The sequence below is a fragment of the Mytilus galloprovincialis genome, chromosome 7, assembly GCF_965363235.1.
Source record: "Mytilus galloprovincialis chromosome 7, xbMytGall1.hap1.1, whole genome shotgun sequence".
NCBI classification, from domain to species: domain Eukaryota; kingdom Metazoa; phylum Mollusca; class Bivalvia; order Mytilida; family Mytilidae; genus Mytilus; species Mytilus galloprovincialis.
Window position 1 is genome coordinate 31758303 of NC_134844.1, and position 18857 is coordinate 31777159.

At 31.9% G+C, this 18857-nt stretch overlaps 1 protein-coding gene across 1 annotated transcript; it reads right to left on the reverse strand.

Moving 5' to 3' along the window:
* Nucleotides 1–4793: 4793 nt before the first annotated feature.
* On the reverse strand, nt 4794–18787 carry LOC143082764 (serine/threonine-protein kinase PLK1-like). The gene is made up of 13 exons (XM_076258619.1): nt 18521–18787; nt 15422–15529; nt 15029–15145; nt 13380–13597; nt 12888–12983; nt 12337–12536; nt 11936–12058; nt 11065–11163; nt 10392–10487; nt 9255–9408; nt 7905–8034; nt 7461–7577; nt 4794–6970 (listed from the first exon to the last, which is right to left on the reverse strand). Exons 1-13 carry the CDS (start codon nt 18623–18625, stop codon nt 6734–6736), a joined length of 1800 nt encoding a protein of 599 aa, XP_076114734.1. The 5' UTR covers nt 18626–18787; the 3' UTR covers nt 4794–6733.
* Between the last annotated feature and the right edge of the window lie 70 nt (nt 18788–18857).

Below are 18857 nucleotides of genomic sequence, written 5' to 3' on the forward strand. Positions count from 1 at the left end.
TTCTGTTTAGTTTATATATTATGACATCTTCGCTAGCCAAGGGTAACGATCCACTCCCGCTCTCTTCACCCTTGGCGGATTGAGATAATATTTCGGAGACACAAGGTAAGGATTTTTATTGGTTGCAGTAGAAACTCGCTGCATCCAATCAAAAAGCGCCTATAACATGATCACGTGTAAATGTAGAAAGTGTTTGTAAACAATTGCCACGTGTTTATTGTGCAACAAGTCTTTACATCACTTAACATACGACTATATTTAGTGACAACTTGAATGTTTTTAATCAACAAATAGAAGTTCATGTGTATGTTTCATGCACAAATACATGGATGTTGACATATATTTTCGTTTCCGGCTTTACCAAGTGGGTAGAATCTAGACACTACCGTGTTTTTACCTCCAAATTGAAGAGTTCAAGTGCTACCATTGGTCAAGAATAATGTATTCAGAATGGGCGTGACTATAATCTTCCAATAGATGGCGCGACATTGATATCACAAATGTTGGCTCAATCAGCCAAGGGTGAAGAGAGCGGGAGTGGATCGTAACCCTTGGCTAGCGAAGATGATATTATGATTTAAAGCAGATTATAATTATTATTTTTTTTTAAATTAATGTCCGGTTTAAAAAGGGTAACAGGAATTGACATAAATCGTACAAGCTGATACCTTGTACATCAACAAAGAATGCCTGACTCCTTCCAAAACAAGAGTGCAAACGCTGAAATGTCTCGCCTTCTTTTATAACCATTGATATTACGTTGATAGTCCTGAATATTAAGCTTTACTACAACTATCACATAAACTTAACATGATCCAAGAAAATGAGGTCATGGTCATATAAACAGAACGAGGAATACATGTACACTTTACAATCATTCAATACACTAAATATAGTAGACCTATCGCATATAGTTTCTAAGACACAGACTTAACCAAGAAAACTTAACATTGAATAATAAACCATGAAAATGAGGTCAAGGTTAGATGAACAATGCTCGGCTGACATATACAGCTATTAAACAATCCTTCCATACAACAAATATTATTAGTTGACCTATTACACGAAGCAATGAACTGTGATAACGAGGTCAAGGTTAGATAAAACCAGCAAAACTGACATGTACATCATAATATATTTCCATACACCAAAGATGGTAGACCTTTTGCATTTAGTATTAGAAAAAAAAGATCAAAACTCAAAACCTTAACTTTGACCACTTAACCATGAAAATGAGGTCGGGTTCAAATGACACTGCCAGTTTGACATGTACACCTTACAATCCTTCCATTCACCAAATATACTAGACCTATTATAGAATCTGAGATATGGACCTGATCACTAAAACTTAACCTTGTTCACTGATCCATGAAATGAGGTTGAGGTCACATGAAAACTGTATGACGAGCATGAGGACCTTGCAAGGTATAAACATACCAAATATAGTTATTCTTTTACTCATATTTAGAGAGAAATTAACATTACAAAAAATCTTAACTTTTTTTCAAGTAGTCACTGAGCCAAGAAAATGATAGGAAGGGTCATGTGACAGCTGGAAACTGTAACAATAGGCATCTATATACAAAGTATGAAGCATCCAGTTCTTCCATCTTTTAAAATAAAAAGCTTTTAAGAAGTTGGCTAACGCCACTGGCTAAAAGCTTTTAAGATGTTGAGCTTTTTGCGACAAAAGTTGCAGGCTAGACAAAAAACCCAAGTTTCATATAGTTCATATAGCCATCCTTAAAACACAAAGATTGTGTTTTATACTTTATTTTTGTGAAGCCTGTGATTTCTGTTGCAGAGAGCTTGACATAGGGATAGTGATCTGGCGATGGTGGGGTTCACAAACTTCATAAAAGCTTAATATTTTGAAAGGTAGAAGACCTGGGTCGTTCATATTTTGAATATAGATGCCTTATGTTAAGAAGTTTCTGTATGTCATATGTGAGGGGGGGGGGGGGGGGGTAGGAGGGGTCCTGATCCAGAAATCCCAGGCTTAAAAACATAAAATCCCGAGGTCTCGAATTTGAATAAATTTAAATCCTGACTTCCTGAAATTCGAAAAAAGAATTCCTTGATCCCAAATACAGAGCTTAAAAACACCTGATCCTGGAGTCCTGATAAAGGTCCTATCCCCCTCATATGTCCATTGTCCTTGACCTCATTTTCATATTAATTGACTATTTTAAAAAAAAAGTGAAGTTTTTAGTATTCTTTAGGTAGATAGGGTGTCTTCCTCCATCTTGGATTTTGAAATACCAGAAAACAAGGTCTATACCTTTGATAAAATGTGCAAATTTTTAGATAAGTAGGTAATTCATGTGTAAAAATTTTCATTATAATATAGAAAATGCAATGTTTTATCATATTTATGATTGTATTTTACCATAACCAGAATACTTTTGTTTGATTCAATTTTTTCCAACTTTGACAAATAAGGGGATATAACTCAAATGCAAGGGCAGATAATTCAGATTGCGTTATTTTTACTACAGAATGTGTTATGAATTTACCCATTTTATTATGTAGCAAGAAAACGAATTCGGTGACCCCCATTTTTCTTTTTCTTATCTGAAAGAATAATGTTGCAGCCATCTTCTCATATTTTATCTAAAAATTCTATGGTGTAGTTTTCGTTTTAATGAGGAAAATTGGGTTTTCCATGCATATTCTATACTAAATCTGACAATTTTGCACAACCTGTAGTGTGAAAATAAGTCCGGTGACCCATTCTTTTTATTAATGTTTTGAAACAAGCAGGTTATAAACTTCATTTTAGCAAATTATCAAAAAATTCTATGGATTATAATTTAGACACCCCATCTACCTTAATTTCTTTTATTATGAGTAATAGGACATAACTATATTTAGTATGTGCAAATACATTGCAAGGTCCTCATGCCTATCAGACAGTTTTCATTTTACCTCAACCTCATTCCATAGATCAGTAATCAAGGTGAAGTTTTCATGGTCAACTCCATATCTGAATTTCTTAAAGCAAGCGGTCTACAATTTGGTGTATAGAATGATTCATTGATTGTAATGTGTACATAACCAACTGTCAGGTGTCATGTGACCTTGACCTCCTTTTCATAATTTAGTGGTTTAAGTTTAAGTCTGTTTTATTCATTTTTTTCTATAAATACTGTATGCAAAAGGTCAACTATATTTCGTGTTTGAAAATATTTTATGATGTACATGTAAGTCTGGCATGTTTTATTTGTCTTTGACCTCATTTTTATGGTTCATTGCTCAATGTTAAGTTTTTGTTGTTTGGATTGTTTTTCTTATACTATAACAATAAGTCAACTATATTTGGTGTATGGAATGATTATAAGCTGTATAGGTTTGTCAGGCAAATATCATCTGACCACAACCTCATTTTCTTAGTTCATTGGTCAGTCTTAGATTTGTTTCTTGGATACTATATGCAATATGTCAACTGTATTTAAAACATGTAATGATTGTAAAGTATACATGTTTGTCTGGCAGGGTTCATCTGACCTTTACCCAATTTTCACGTTTCATTGATCAAGTTTGATTATTTAGACAGTATGTGCAATAGGTCAACTATATTTAAAGCATATTTGGTGTATGGAACTATTGTAAGGTGTACAGTAAAGCTTTATATTATGAGTCTTTATGACTATCAACTTAAATAAATTGTCCATAAAGAGTTTTATGCAATTCTATAAAAAAAACTATTGCTGTTATTTTTAAAAGATGATACTGTATCATCTTTAGTTCAATGTATTCCTAGCATACTTGTACATATGGTTAATGTATATTCAAGATAACATGTTTAAAATATTTTATGAATTTAAATAGGGAAAAAAGATAACATTGATTGCCAATGAGACAACAATCCACCAGAGGAAAAGGATGTACACAGCTGTAGAGCACTGCATGACCTTCAACAATGAGTGAACCCTTAATGTATAGAAAGTCACAAAATGTCAGCAAAATGACCCAATGTGAAATAGTTCAACATGGTTATGGACAATGCCACCCTCTACTCTGCCATTACACGAGTATAGTTTCACATACTTTAGATTTGACAAATAGTAATGTTGAATAACAACTTGAAATTGTTGTCCAACTAAGTTTTTGAGGAATATCTATAAAATCTCCCTTTCAGTACAAATGCCACTCATTTTAAGAATATTTGAATAAAATCAGAATCCTGTGGGCAGGCACACCTCTATCTGTGTAGAAACATCCTAAGAAATATTGAAGCTGTAGCTCAAAAACTGAAGGAGGGATACATGGATTGAGGAAGGGACGGGGGAAATTAATATGTCCCTCAATATTTTGTCATGTGGGCATAAAACAAACCCTGCTTTGCACTAGTCTGACATGTTGTGCAGGAATTCTAATATAGTTACCAGATCAAAAGACAGTAATCCTACCAACATTTTTTGGGTACAAATGTCGAGTGATAAGAAGAGCAAAGTTGCAATTGAAAATTTTTAAGTTTTGGTTCGACGAAGTTCCAGCACCTGAAGCATGCAAGCTACCTCTTCAAATAAAATGTCTAGCCTGTATGCAATTTTGATAAACATGTTAACTATGAATTATGATTTTGTTTTAGTCAAACATGACTAAGGGCTATATTATTTCCATGGAAATGAGATGTGATAAATGCTTCATATAAAATTGCAGAATTTAAGCAAGAAGACTGATGACACCTGTATAACAAAGATCACATACTTTCTGTTTTGATAGCATATAATATTGACATGGATTTTCTAGTCTGATGACTATTTCCATGTAACAAAAACTAAAAGAAGTATAGTTTTATTTTTATTCATAAATATAAACTCAAAAGACTTGTATATATTTTGGAGAAATGATAACATTATTGAGTTTCAATTATCAGATATTTATAACAATGAAAGAATTGTCAACATCATCAAGATTTCATTCCTACTCTATTTATAGTAAATCAACAGAACAGTTGTTCACAAAACATTATATATCATAAAGTAAAGTTATGAGATTCTAGTTTTCAGAAAAGGAAAAGGCATAGAAATTTGTTAGATAACAAGGTCATCTTAATTTTTGTTAATAATAAACCAAGTGTGTATACAATTCAAGTCAACTGGCTATCTTTTCAGTGATTAAACTTGATGGAACTCACATATTGGATTTGTAAAAAATTAAAACATAGCCCTCATTTAAAACCAAAACAAGATCAAGAGATAGCAAGATAAAATAAAAGAAGAAAATATAGAAATTAAAGGAACTGTTCAGGTAAATGTTGATGAGACAGCAACCTAACAACACAAAAAGTTCCAAAGTTTTACAAATTTATATTTTTTAAAGGTTTATTATATCTTATTTCACATTCTCATGGAAATACAATATTAAAGATTGTTTTTTAAAACCATAAAATTATAGCAAGACAAAATTTGTGCAATAAAGGCTAAGTTAAATAGTTAATACATCAACACATAGTTTTGTTTACAAATCTGCTATAAATGTCAAGATTATGTGGACAAAATGAAAACACCAGTTCCAAGTATTCAAATAGGGTAATACTTATCCCAGGAAAAGGGCAACTCTGGTTATCAGTTGGTAATATTTATACTCCATATTATAGAGTATTGTAAGTTTTTACAATTTTCTAGTGTTCCCAAAGTTTCCTTTTTCTATATACTCTGTAGTAAATTGGCTAGACCACTGTTAAACTTTACCAAGGTTACCATAACATATGCTGTTACTGTCAACTGGAACATCTTTTGTATCAAACTACATCTCATCATAAAAAATGTAAACAAAGTCATTAAAAATGGTGTAATAGCTACAGGAAAGGTATCTTACATACAAAATTCTAAATTGATAGCCAAGCAAACCTCGAGTGAAATCACACTCTAAAAATTGTTGGACCTTACTTAGAATGAGAGAAATGACAGGTTGAGTTATTCATAGCAAAGATAACAAAAAGACATAATAACAATGCAAGTCTGATGATGACAATAAGCACTTTGAATAATTTGTGCTAATTTTAACATGATTCTTAAAACTACAATTTGATAAGTCTTTTTTCTTTGAGATGTGAAATGAAATACAATCAAAATAACTCTTGCACCATTCATGCAGCACTTTTATAATAAATTTACTCAAGCATACATCATGCAGTTTCACTCAGTCATCTTTGTTTCATTTTCAATTTCATTTATGCTTCTTTCACATACATACCCTTTTCACTCACAAAAAGTACTCTCACATTTAAAGAACAATGAATAACAGAAAGCTATGATTTCTGAAGAAAAAAACCCATACAAATGAGGTTCACTGTATCTAAAAAGCACATGAATTCCCCAATGTATTCTAATGAGTGAAAACAAAAAAATTAGCATGGGACTATGAAATTCACTTTTATGAAAGATGAAGAAAAAACTTCCCCTTGAAAAAAGTTGCAGCACTAATTTTCTTTGAACCAAATTACGTATAACATGAAATAAGCCATGTGCTTTCATACTAAATATATGACAAATGAGGGTTCTGACCTAGATAATGTACTGTACATGAAAGTGTGAGCATAATGTGTTTACAAAAGTTGTATTATACAAAATCATACTCCTTCAATCTTATTGTCCCCTGAGACACGATATACTTTGAGAACATGCCTCAGATACATTAAATATGTAAAGGCAATGATAACAACTGTCATGATTCATGAAACTGAACCCTCTTAGTGATCACAATATTTTTCACAACCACTTGACTAGGAGGTAGAAGGATTAGCTGATCGTACACGTCCAGATCCTAGAGATTTTGAAGTCATCAGTCGCTCTACCATTGTCTTTGCATATCGAAGACGACTTGATAGTTCTTTGGCACATCCAAACTTCTCTATTAGAGATGCTTTGTAAATGTGAAAGTCTCTTTTCTCATCTATGTAGGTCACAGCTGACATTATAGGACATAAAATAATCTTGGTGTGATCTTGAAAGAAGTTGATCTGTAATAAAACAAATCAGAGTAAAACTGGTTGCTATGACAAAAGTTGATTTTTCAGTAATATAAAAACCCATAAATTACTTCTCTGACATCATATAAAATAGATGCTGTCAAGACAATATTCACATCATTGTATCAAAACAATTAGAGAATGTGTAGAAAGATTTATAATTCCATGCACTTTCTAAATTTTTTTCATTACGAGTCCTTGGTTGTTGAAATTAAAAGAATAACTAATCCAAGAATTCAATATTGAATTTATATCAACTCGTAACCAAAAAATGCCGTTAGTCAACTCATGAACTCTGCACAATCGTGAATTAATGTGTTGAATATTCTTCTAATTTTGACTACTTGGATCAGTTAATCAGTAAATATCAACAGCCTTTACAGCCAAAACTGATTGAACTGGTTTATAAATAAAGCAAGTAAATGTACATTTGTCTGTTAAATAGTAAAATCAAATATAAACCATGTGATGAAAGTTTTACCTGTAATGTTCCGTTACTGAGATGTAAGACTATTGCACTGCGAGTTCTGAACCAAGTCCTAAGGAAAGGTAACCTTGTCATGTCATCACCCTCTCTTGGTACCATGTTTGCACCAGCCTAAAATGAATACAAACGTACTGATCAGCCAATCAACAATACATTTTAATGTGATACCAGTAATGCTTATGATCAAAGTTTTGTTGTTTATAAACAGTATATTATAGAGTGCTTATTAAACTAAAATAAGGACATGCTTGTGTGTGCTGGGCAAACGACTTACATAAAGCCATATAAAATGTTACTACAGTACATTCAGATCCTAGTTTGTTCTAACATTCACATTCAGAAGAACGAAAGTCTAATATTTCTCATCACTATGTACTGTATCTAAACACAAGCTTTAATAAATATTTTTTCCTGCATTGACCTTAACAGAAAACTTACCTTAAGTAGATGTTCATTCATATAATTTCTGAAGTATTTGAGCAATGTAACCTTCTTTGTAAGAGTTTCTGGAAAGACTTTCAGGGTATGGTAATGTTCTGTTCCATCTCTTTCTATATATTGAATATTCCTGTAAAATTAAATCACAAAGATTTAAATCACTAATAATATACATGTTAAACATTGGAAATTTGGAACTATCACGTTTCATAGAAGATATTTCACAGCCACAAACACCTTGCAACATTTGATTAAACTGTTTCTCTTTGACAGCTGTGTTTCTCTATGGATATTTGTGTGGTGATGGAATAAAACTTGAATGAGGTGGGTAAGACAAGTCTTAACAATTTTAACAATCCATTCAGATACATACTTTTTACTGACATCATTATATACAGAAGAGAGTTTCATCATTATGGATTGTTAAAATATTTAAAAAAAAAAGGATTATTATGAGTTACATACAAGACAATGTTATTTTTGCATATATGGATCTGAAACAAGAATTTTTTTTTGACAATTTTACATTTATTGGTCGATTACAAGATTAGGTTTATACATTATTTTCTTTTCTTAAATATAGTGCACAAGCTAGTACAATTTAGTATTATCTAGTGCATCAATTTCTTCATTGATTGTTGTCTGTAATATGAGGCAGGCATTACCTGTGAATGGGGACGAAGTCTATGATTATTTTTAAATCAACAATGATCAATAATGTTAAAAAGAGAAACGGAAATACCGTAACGTTTCCGATTTTGGTTCTGTTGTTAGGGATTTTAGTTGTGACGTTATTTAAGTTATGAGGTCATATTCAATGTAAACAAAGAAACGCTGTCATCAGGTAACGTTTTTTTAATAACAAAATTTTTTTTTTAAATGAATTAGTATTAGTTCCTATCTTAGACTGATAAATATACATTTTATTCAAAGTCTCATGTAAACAAGACCGGAAACGGAAGTAGATTTCTGCGCAGATCTGGAAATTCAAAAACGCGACAAAAAAAAAATTGAACGATTTTGAGTTCATTAGTACAATGAAAAATTCGGGAAATTTTCCTGATTTTTAAAAAATTTTTTTTTTTATTGAATTTTCTACTGTAATTGGGGACTCCGTCCCCATATAATGTCCAGTGTGTATCTTGTAATAGATTTAAGTTATTGTCAAAAGGAGATGGTATAATTGGCAAACCATTAGTTTTGAAAACCCTAAAACATCATTAATCTAATGTAACATCCTCATACAAGAATCAATGTTTTAAGTAAAGTTTCTGAGTGCAAAAAATTGTTTCTTTTTTTCATGCATCTATACTTTTTCAATTTTAAACATCCAAAAGTGAAGTTACTTACTCTCCATTAGCCAAGAGAATTAGTCTAGTAGAATCATTAAACACTACTCCAACACTGTTATCACATAACTGGTACCCTAATCCATACTTGTCCGAGTAGTCTACCCACTTACTGACCCAGTATATAGGTATCAGTGCTGGATCCTCAGCATCCTCTGTAAATTATAGAAAAGAAACAATATAAGACTGCCTGTTCTGTACCTGCATTATATTTAAGAAGAGACACAGGTGCTCCCACTTGTAATGATGCATGATCAATGAACTAATCAAACTGTAACTATAATTTTTTTATACAGTGAAACCTGTCCAAACCGAACACCTGCGGGTCTTTGCGTTTTTATCGGTTTTCACAGGTGTTCGGATTGTAGAGGTAAAAGGAAGTAAATACCAAAATAATGTTGGCATTAACTGACAAGGGACAATAGGTGACACAACAGACGCCAATAGATTTTCATGTTGATTTAGATGTTAATGTAAAAATATAAGTAGATGAAGATAGACGTATTGTGACACTTTTTTATAACTCAAATATTAATGCCACTCCGTCAATGACGCTCCTCGTTCTAAAAATGTATAAATTATTCAATGATTTCCGACGTGGAGCGACTTTGTGGGACTTTGAAAATTGTTTGGTTTAAACTGAAATTCGGTTTACTCAGGTTTCACTGTATTTAAATTAAAGAATGTGTATTGGACACATATGCCCCCGCTTGTAAATATGCAAGGTCTATATACTTTTTCATATCTTTAGACATTGTTTTCTTTGAAACTTTATGACATTCGTTTCTGTCATGTCTGTATATTGTCCTAGATTGCTTAGGTGTTTGATTACTCTCATTGTTCAATAACAAACAGTAATGGGGTAACTTATGCCATCTAATTTTGAACTCAATTTGTGTTTGGTGTTGAAAAGTATTGTGAATAAGTTTCATAACATTTGGTTGAGGCAGGTAAAATTTGAGTTAAGAAGTGACATATCCATCATTTTTTCCATTTTTAAAGGGACATAAATCAAGGTGTTTTATATTAAGTTTGTCAATGTTTAATTTCAGATAAAGTAAGTTCATTTCTGTTTTCTTCATCTATTAATAATACTATCTATGAATACTGTTGAAAAAGATTAATATTGTATACCAACCTTCTGTTATTACAACACGTTCTGATGGCTTAGATGCCACTACAGCTGACAACTGCCCAAACAAGTCAGAGAGATAATAATCTGCTGGCTCATCACCTGTCAAAAACAATGGAAACAGTCTTATTATAATAGACTTTACACAAACCAATTATTTTAATTTTAAATAAACTATGTTCGTGGACTTGTCCTTTAATTTCTTTTGTTTCGACAACAGAACTACGGAAGTTTGTGTATTGATATCCTACAAGACTCTTGCAAATTTTGAGATTTGACACGGTTTATGTTCAAACCTTATGTAGACTTCTAGATGTAAACTGCTTTTTTTTTGTAGTTGAAAACCATCAAATTTATGACACCAAGCATCCATGTTTATTCATGGGGTTGATTGATTCCCCTGCATAGATCACGTCATACTCTATTGAAAATAGTTGTTCAAATAGGGAAAAGTCAAGTCAACATTCAATATACATTTGTTGGATCAAAACCATATCCTTCAAAGACATCATTCTGTTTATCCTAAGATATATGCCAAGACAATATCCTAGTCATGATTAATCAAGAAATCGATTTAAGATTTGAACACATAACACTGAGTGTATCATTATGTCAGATATGTGCCACCATAGACGTGTCTCGATACAATCGCACATTAAGAAGTTTTAAATTTGCTTACTTGGCTTTCTCTGTCCTTCATCTTCACCACCTTCTGCCAGCTGCCTTTCATACACCTTAACAGAATCTGGAACAGCTGTCTGTGGTCTACCATTACCATCTATAAAGTAATATCAATTTGAGATGCTTAAAAATCAAATAAACAAATCACAACTGTACGCTAAACATGAGGTCACTTTCAATTGATTAATAAGTTCAAAGTTTCACAATAAAATGTTTTAAATAAATGAAAAGACATGAGAATGTTCAAAAGAACTGTTTTAATCAATTTTATTTTAACATGTTTAAAGGGATGATTTTTAAATCCCAAATTTGCCAAAAATAGAAATGTTTTGCATAATTTGAAAAATCGTCTTGATTTCAACAAAATTAAAGGCTAGGAAACAAATAGTACTGGTGTAAGGACAAAAAAAGTATTTGTGTGTTTCCTGCTTCCAACCTACCCTGGATCAAAACCCTCAACCCTAGTTTTTTTTTAAATTCCAAAAAAAAATCGTTTCTGGTCCAATCTGGATCCGTATCATGCAATGCCCAAACAATAAAAATGGCTGCTCCCAGCACAAATGTGCTACAATTAAGGTTTAAAAAATATTGGCACTGGGAGGCTTCTTTAAAGAGAATAACTCACTTTTGGGTACAGGAACCCAACCAAACCTGACATTGAACCAACTGCAAGGAGTGCAAAAAAGAAAAAAAATATAATAAAAAAAATCCTGACCTACCCACCCTGATTTATTGGCCTTGGCAGCAGGAAACAGACATATATTTTTTTTTGGCCTAACCAATGTTCAAGTCAGACATGGAAAAGAAATTATATATTGAAAAGTTTTCCCCCTCAGGAACGATTTGTATGATCATTATAAATCTATTACCTGCTCTGTTGAGTTCCAACAAAGGTTTTCTTGACTGTAATGTCTGCAACTCTGATTTAGCTAATGTGTCGAATCTTGGAGCCATAGTTAAACAACTTGTTGGTAGTCTGGCTGGTAAGTAACCTGAAAACAAGGTCATCTTTTTAAACAAAGAGTATAAATTTGTCATTGATGGTATACCTTATATCTGACAGACTGTTACAATGAATCTGGTTACCAGATTCATTGTGTTCAGTAAGGAAAAATTGTATCCTAAAAGAGTACAAACATTGCTTTTGACTTCAAGGAACATGTGATGGATCATAATTTTGTATTTGTAATTTTATTGATATAATTATTTTACACATGGTGGTGATAACTGTATATCTGAAGAGCAGGGTTGAACACTAGATTACACTTACCACAATGCAAGAATTCATCATCTAAGATTTGATCCATGTTAGGTCTATCTGTTGGGTCAGATTTAAGTAACTTGGCGATAAGTGTTGCAGCAGCTTTACTTATGCGAGATGGTATATGATACTCATTCTTTTTAATTCTCATGTAAGTGTCTTTTAAGCAAGTAGTTTCAAATGGAGGTTTACCAACCAATAATGTATATCTGGAAGAAAGCAAGTATCTATAAATGAGCAATTGAAATAATTTACAAAATGCTATTTCTTCAGACAGTTTTCAATAACAAGGTTACCCATTTAACATCAGTTCTTTAGATGTCTGTTTTAATTGATTCATTTATAATGAAATCAGTCCCCTTTTCTGTAGAACAAAATCAATGCAGTAGTTTGAGTTCGTCCGTTTCTGTTTTGTTAATTGTCATGATAAAGTTACTACATGTATATACGGACTTATAAACTATATAGTATTTTCATAATATCAAATGATAATTTGAGTTTTTGAGTGTAACTAGAAACAGTTCATTTTATCTTTTTCTCTATCCATATTGATTACTTACATAATGCAACCCAAGGACCAGACATCTACTTCATAACTATGTCCTCGCTTGCCTAAAACTTCAGGTGCTATGTAATTAGGTGTACCACATAAAGTTCTGAAAAAAATCATCAAAAAATTATAAGAATATTGTAAATCAATTAGAAGGCAACTTTACAGTGAATGGGAAATTCAACACAAGGATAAGTTTTGAGGACTCAGTATTTAAAATCAGTTTTCATTTCTCTGTTTAATACATGATCTCTAACAAAACCCCACAAAATGTTTGTAAGTTATTGTTATAAACATGATAAACAAGTATGTATTTCATGTTTATTATACAGATTTTGTGTAAATCTTGTTAAATAGAGAAAAATTGACATCTGCATTATAAATAAAAGAGATGTGCATGTTTAGAATTTTCATTATTTGCAGTTCTAGAGGAGTGCGCAAGAGTTGTTTTTTTAAAGTAACAACAGCAAAATGTGTAGTAGGATGATTGCTGACACTATACCTTTTTCTTTCTCCATCATAATCTAATCTTGTTGCAAGTCCAAAATCTCCAATTTTTATTTCCATCTCATCATTTATGAATAGATTTCCAAGTTTCAAGTCACGGTGGATGATTTTATTAGTATGTAGGTACTGGCAGGCTAGGATGACTTGTCTTACAAAGTATCGAGTCTCAGGTTCTGTTATTGCTTTTCGTCTCTTGTGTAACTCCATCAAAGACTACAAAATAAATAATCATAAATAAGTTTCTGGAATAGGGTACTTTTTAAAAAAAAAAATTTGACTAATTAAAAAAAATTCATTAGGTACTCAAAAGGTGAAATATACAAATGAATAAACAAACAATTCGGAATTCATTTTAAAAGAAATGTTTAGCTAAACATACATTTATCAAATGCTTACATCAATGCAGAAATGCAATTTGGCATAATTTAACTAGTTCTCAAATATTAAACATGTGTACTACAATTTCAAGTTGATGTGATCACCACTTCTTTGTAAACTTTTTACCAAAAATGTAAACCTTATATGACAATGCCTGAGCCGAATAGATTTCTATGCTTACACAATGGCTTAGTGAGCTTTTAAATTGTGGTAAAAAATCTTCTATGGCATCAAATTTTAAAAGTTCACATAACAATAAACCTGTGTACCAATTTTAAAGTTGATACTACCTCAACTTCATGGTAAAATAAAATTTAAACTGTTACATGTCAAAGTTCTAGAAATGGTTTAATTTCTATAAAGATTAACCAAAAATATTATATCTAAGTTCATTTTATTAAAACTTTGTGTTCCTTGTGAACTCTCAGGCAGGTTTTTGCTGTCAGAGGTGGTGTACTTTGGCCACCAAGTAAAATGAAGTTTTTTCATCAACATAAATAGACCTTAACAAGTCTGTCATTTTCTGACTTAGATAAGTCTAAAATTGAAAACACATTTTTATAACAAATACATGTTTTGACTTCTTTAAGTCAAAAACAAAAGTCGACTTGTTTAAGTCTGAGCTCTGACTGTATATTGAAATGCAAGTTTTTACACATGAATTTCCTACTACTCTCAAAATTTGCACATTCTATTTTTAATAAAGATCTAGACCTTGTTTTCTGGTATTTCCAAATCCAAAATGGAGGAAGACACCCTATCTACCTTAAGGTTACATACTTTAAAAGAATAGGGTAGGAAGGTCGGTATTTCCATTTTATTTTACTTTTCATTTTTTTGTGACATAGTTTTGAGTCATGCGGTTTTGTCTTGTCGTGGTCGGAGTTAATCATGGACCGAGTTGACCAGTATTTTTAATGATTGGATTATTTCCCTTTGTTATTGGTTGGAAAAAATGGCTGCAAAGAGTTTATTTCATCACACAAGTCCCAAATTTCCTTAAAACAGCTATCATATTCATGATTGTGAACATTGGGATGTATCAGGCAATTGATTTATATTATTGGCAACACTAACTTCACTTTTGACACGAGTTCAGTTTTTTTATGACTGAAATAAAATGACTTAGGGTCGGCACTCAAAAGTAGGGTCGGTCTGGTAACCGTAAACAGACATATATATTTTTTTGGCCTTAACAATTCATTGTGCCATTTGTGGCTAAATTTGTAATCCTTATGTTTTTATTGCTAACAGCTTTTTACTTACCCTTCTACGACACAATTCTAGTAGAATGTAAACATGATCAGAATCCTCAAAGAAGGAATGGAACTTTACAATGTACTTGTGTGATATACTTCTGTGGATGTTGATTTCTTGTGTCATCTGAAAAATTTAAGTTTTATATAAATAATTATGTACAACATATATATGAATTCCGTTTTATAAAATCATTTTTTTCTTTTGAATTCAGCATTTTATTTATCTTTATGTAAGAAACTAACCTGAATAGTTAGACTTTCCTTGCAATTGATCCCTCTCACTTGCAAGGGCCTGATCACAAGTGAACTCTTGGTACAATTATAATGCAAAACACTTTATTAATTATTTCTATTGGCTTTTTTATAATTGAGTAAATAAACATATAATCATATAAAGTACCTTGTCCTTCTGATGTTGTTTAACCAGCAGTGATTTGGGAACAACCTTCCCAGCAAATAGTTCTTTGGTTTCCACATCTGTCAACTCGTAGCATTTAGCAAATCCTCCCTGTAAATAAGGTACAAAACATTTAATTTTACAGTTTGTCTTCCACTTCATGTTTTGAAGTGTCTGTAAAAAGGAGAAAATTATAATTCAGGAACTATTCCTTGGTGCTGTCTGCTATATTTGTTTTAGATTAAGAATTTGTTTCACATTTATTGATTTACTGTTATATATGAAACTTTAAAAGCTTTATTTATACTATATTGTATCAACCCCCCCCACCCCCCCCCCCCTCTTTTCATGATTTAAGGCAGTTGTGCACCCTTTAGTTGTTTACATCCTTTGGACTCGGATGAAAAATTGTCTCATTGCTCATTGGCAATAATACAACTTGATACAGTGTACAGCAGTTAGTCCGTTTTTTTAATGTTCATAGCCTCATTTGGGGGAATTTAATAAATCTTCAGTAAGAAAGCTAGCACTAAATATATATCTAATTATAAGTTACAAATATATAAAAAAAACTTGTCAGCATCTTAGGAAAAAAATACTATTAACAAGAATGTGTCCAAAGTACACGGATGCCCCATTCGCACTATCCTTTTCCATGTTCCATGGACCGTGAAATTGGGTAACAATCTACTTTGGCATTAAAATTAGAAAGATTATACTATAGGGAACATATGTACTAAGTTTCAAGTTGATTGGACTTCAATTTCATCAAAAACTACCTTGACCAAAAACTTTAACCTGAACGGACGGACAGACGGACAAACGGAAGCACAGACCAGAAAACATAATGCCCCTCTACTATCGTAGGTTGGGCATAAAAATAATAGTAACTTTTTTTTTGTAGAGCAGAACTGTACTTCACCATACAATGTATGTACAAGAGATGAAGACAACAAAATTTTTTAATAGTTACAAGAAACAAATATTTGATTTTGATTTTTGGTCTATAAGAAGTACAGTGAATCAAAAACTAAGCATTGCTCTGAATAGACATGTAATTAATTGCAGACAAATCTTGTTTAGTTAATCTGATTTGTAAAAAACAAGCTCTTAATGGATTAATTTCATTTAAATATCTAATCCATATTTTACCCATAGAACTATAAATCTTTATTTTTGCACTTGAAATATATCTTAAATCATTATAAAGGTGGCTGTTTTTAGCACAGACATAAAATTTATACAAAAAGTAGTGCACTGCAAGCATAATTTATTGATGGCAAGCTAAACACAGGTTTATCTATTTAGCTTGGTCAGCTCATTTATTCTATTTTAATACCTATTCATGTAGAATACTGAAATATTTTAAATTAAAGAAGTTTCTCAACCCTTACACATCTTACATTGTACATGTACATAATGTTACTTTTCAAATTTTGTATATTGCTATTTTGGAAACCTGCAACAAGTTCACTGAAAACTTAACACACTGGAATTATGAAGTCATACAACAATCAAATTTCCTTAGTGATGCCAATATTTTCTATGATATGATTACTACAAAATTTTACAAGACCGTTTAGAGGGGGTCTCATTGGGGGTTCCGATCCCAGATCCCGCTTACTGTTTTGTCGGATTCCTGTATCCCGCTTACACTATGTACGTCAGCAATTCTCTTTTTTTTTGTCATTTCCCGGGTCCCGCTAGACCTCATTTCCCGTTTTCCCGACACAATAATTTGACTTTCATGTATCATGCTTACAAAAAATCGGCAATCCCGTGTCACGCTTAGACCCCAATGAGACCCACTTTAGATGTCCAGTCATTGCCGACAAAAATGCTTTCCCCTCACAAATTTAATACTGTGTATTACCAACAGTCACCTTAATGATTTGTCTAAATTAATTAAATGCTTCCTTTAATCACATATTTCTGTGAACCAATAATAGTTCAGCCATGGTGTCTTGGGGCCAAATGATGATTAACCTTAATGTTTGTACCATGACAGCAAATATCTGAGATCTAATTTATTTTTATATCCCTAAAATTTGATACCCAAAACATCTTGAACACTTTCATTATTATCTGGAGTGGAGATCAGTTTTTTCACTGTAAATTTCCCAATTTTGCAGTGTATCCCAAACTCTGTCTAACTGACAAAATGTCAGACAAAAATTCATTTGGTCAGACAGACATCCTCAATTTTTTTAGTTCAATATAAAGTAGAAAAACTTCAAATTTCTTTTTCAGTCAAACAAAACCTGAAACAGTTTGGCAGACTGTTTTGCCTTTTGGGTATGGTTTAGGATGTTCCCCCAATGGCAATCCTCAACCTCCATACATTCAAATACACTTTATTGCTAATCTTGGCTGACCCAGCCGCTTGAACTTTTGACGCATACAACAATCACTTTTCCATTGTGGCGTCAGATATTTTATTTTATAACGTCAAAATTTTACGGGAACTTGTGTGATATCCAGTAATGGCAGACAAATAGCAATAAGGTGCATTCTAGGTTAAAGATGTGATTGATATCCGATACACCTTATGGATATTTTCCTCCATTACTGGACAGCACAAATTATAATGACCATGCCATGCTACAAAAATATCTGAAGCCACAATAGAAAAGTGATTGTTCTATGAGGTCAATAGTTCAATGGGACAGAATCTCAGGTCAACCAGGACAGATTTCCAAATATGTGTATTAATTTTTTTTAACATAAAGAAATGACTATCAGCTGTATGTTAACAATGTTAAACAATAATAAATCTGGATCTTTGCCAAAATCTCAGCTTAGAAAATTATACAAAGAAAGGTAAAATAATTATCAGGTTTGTTTCCTTATATTGAAATCACGCGAAACATTTTTAAAATTGACTTTTCATAGATGAATCATTTTGAAATTTGTGTATTTTTTATTTATTATACTATCATAACACAAATCTTAGACATGTCATAACTTGCATAATCAATAAAATAAAAAGGTACAGGTATCAAATTACTTTTAAAAATGTATATATTGAGTAAACTCTTTAATTGAGCTTTTAATATGTAAGTTACAGGTATAGAATTTTTTATTTAGATTCAAATGTGTTACCTTTCCGAGAAATCTTCCTTTCAAATATCGTTTCCCTGAGCTTGGATCCACAACCATGTCAGGAATTATATCTTTTTTCATCTCTTCTCTTCTCGCGCTAGACATTTTGATATTATTTGGATGCGTAGGTCAGTTAAAAGAAAAAAGCATGAGAGATAATTTCACCGCTGTAGTATTTTAAAAAGAGTTTTCTCTATTTTTCAAAAATATCGTAGTCTCCATTCAACTTCACAGACGAATTTCAAATTTGAGTACTTCGGAAGGTATTCAAATCAACAATAATTTGATTGGGCAGTTCTTAAAACTGGACTTTTGATTGGTCCATTGGCTCCGCCAG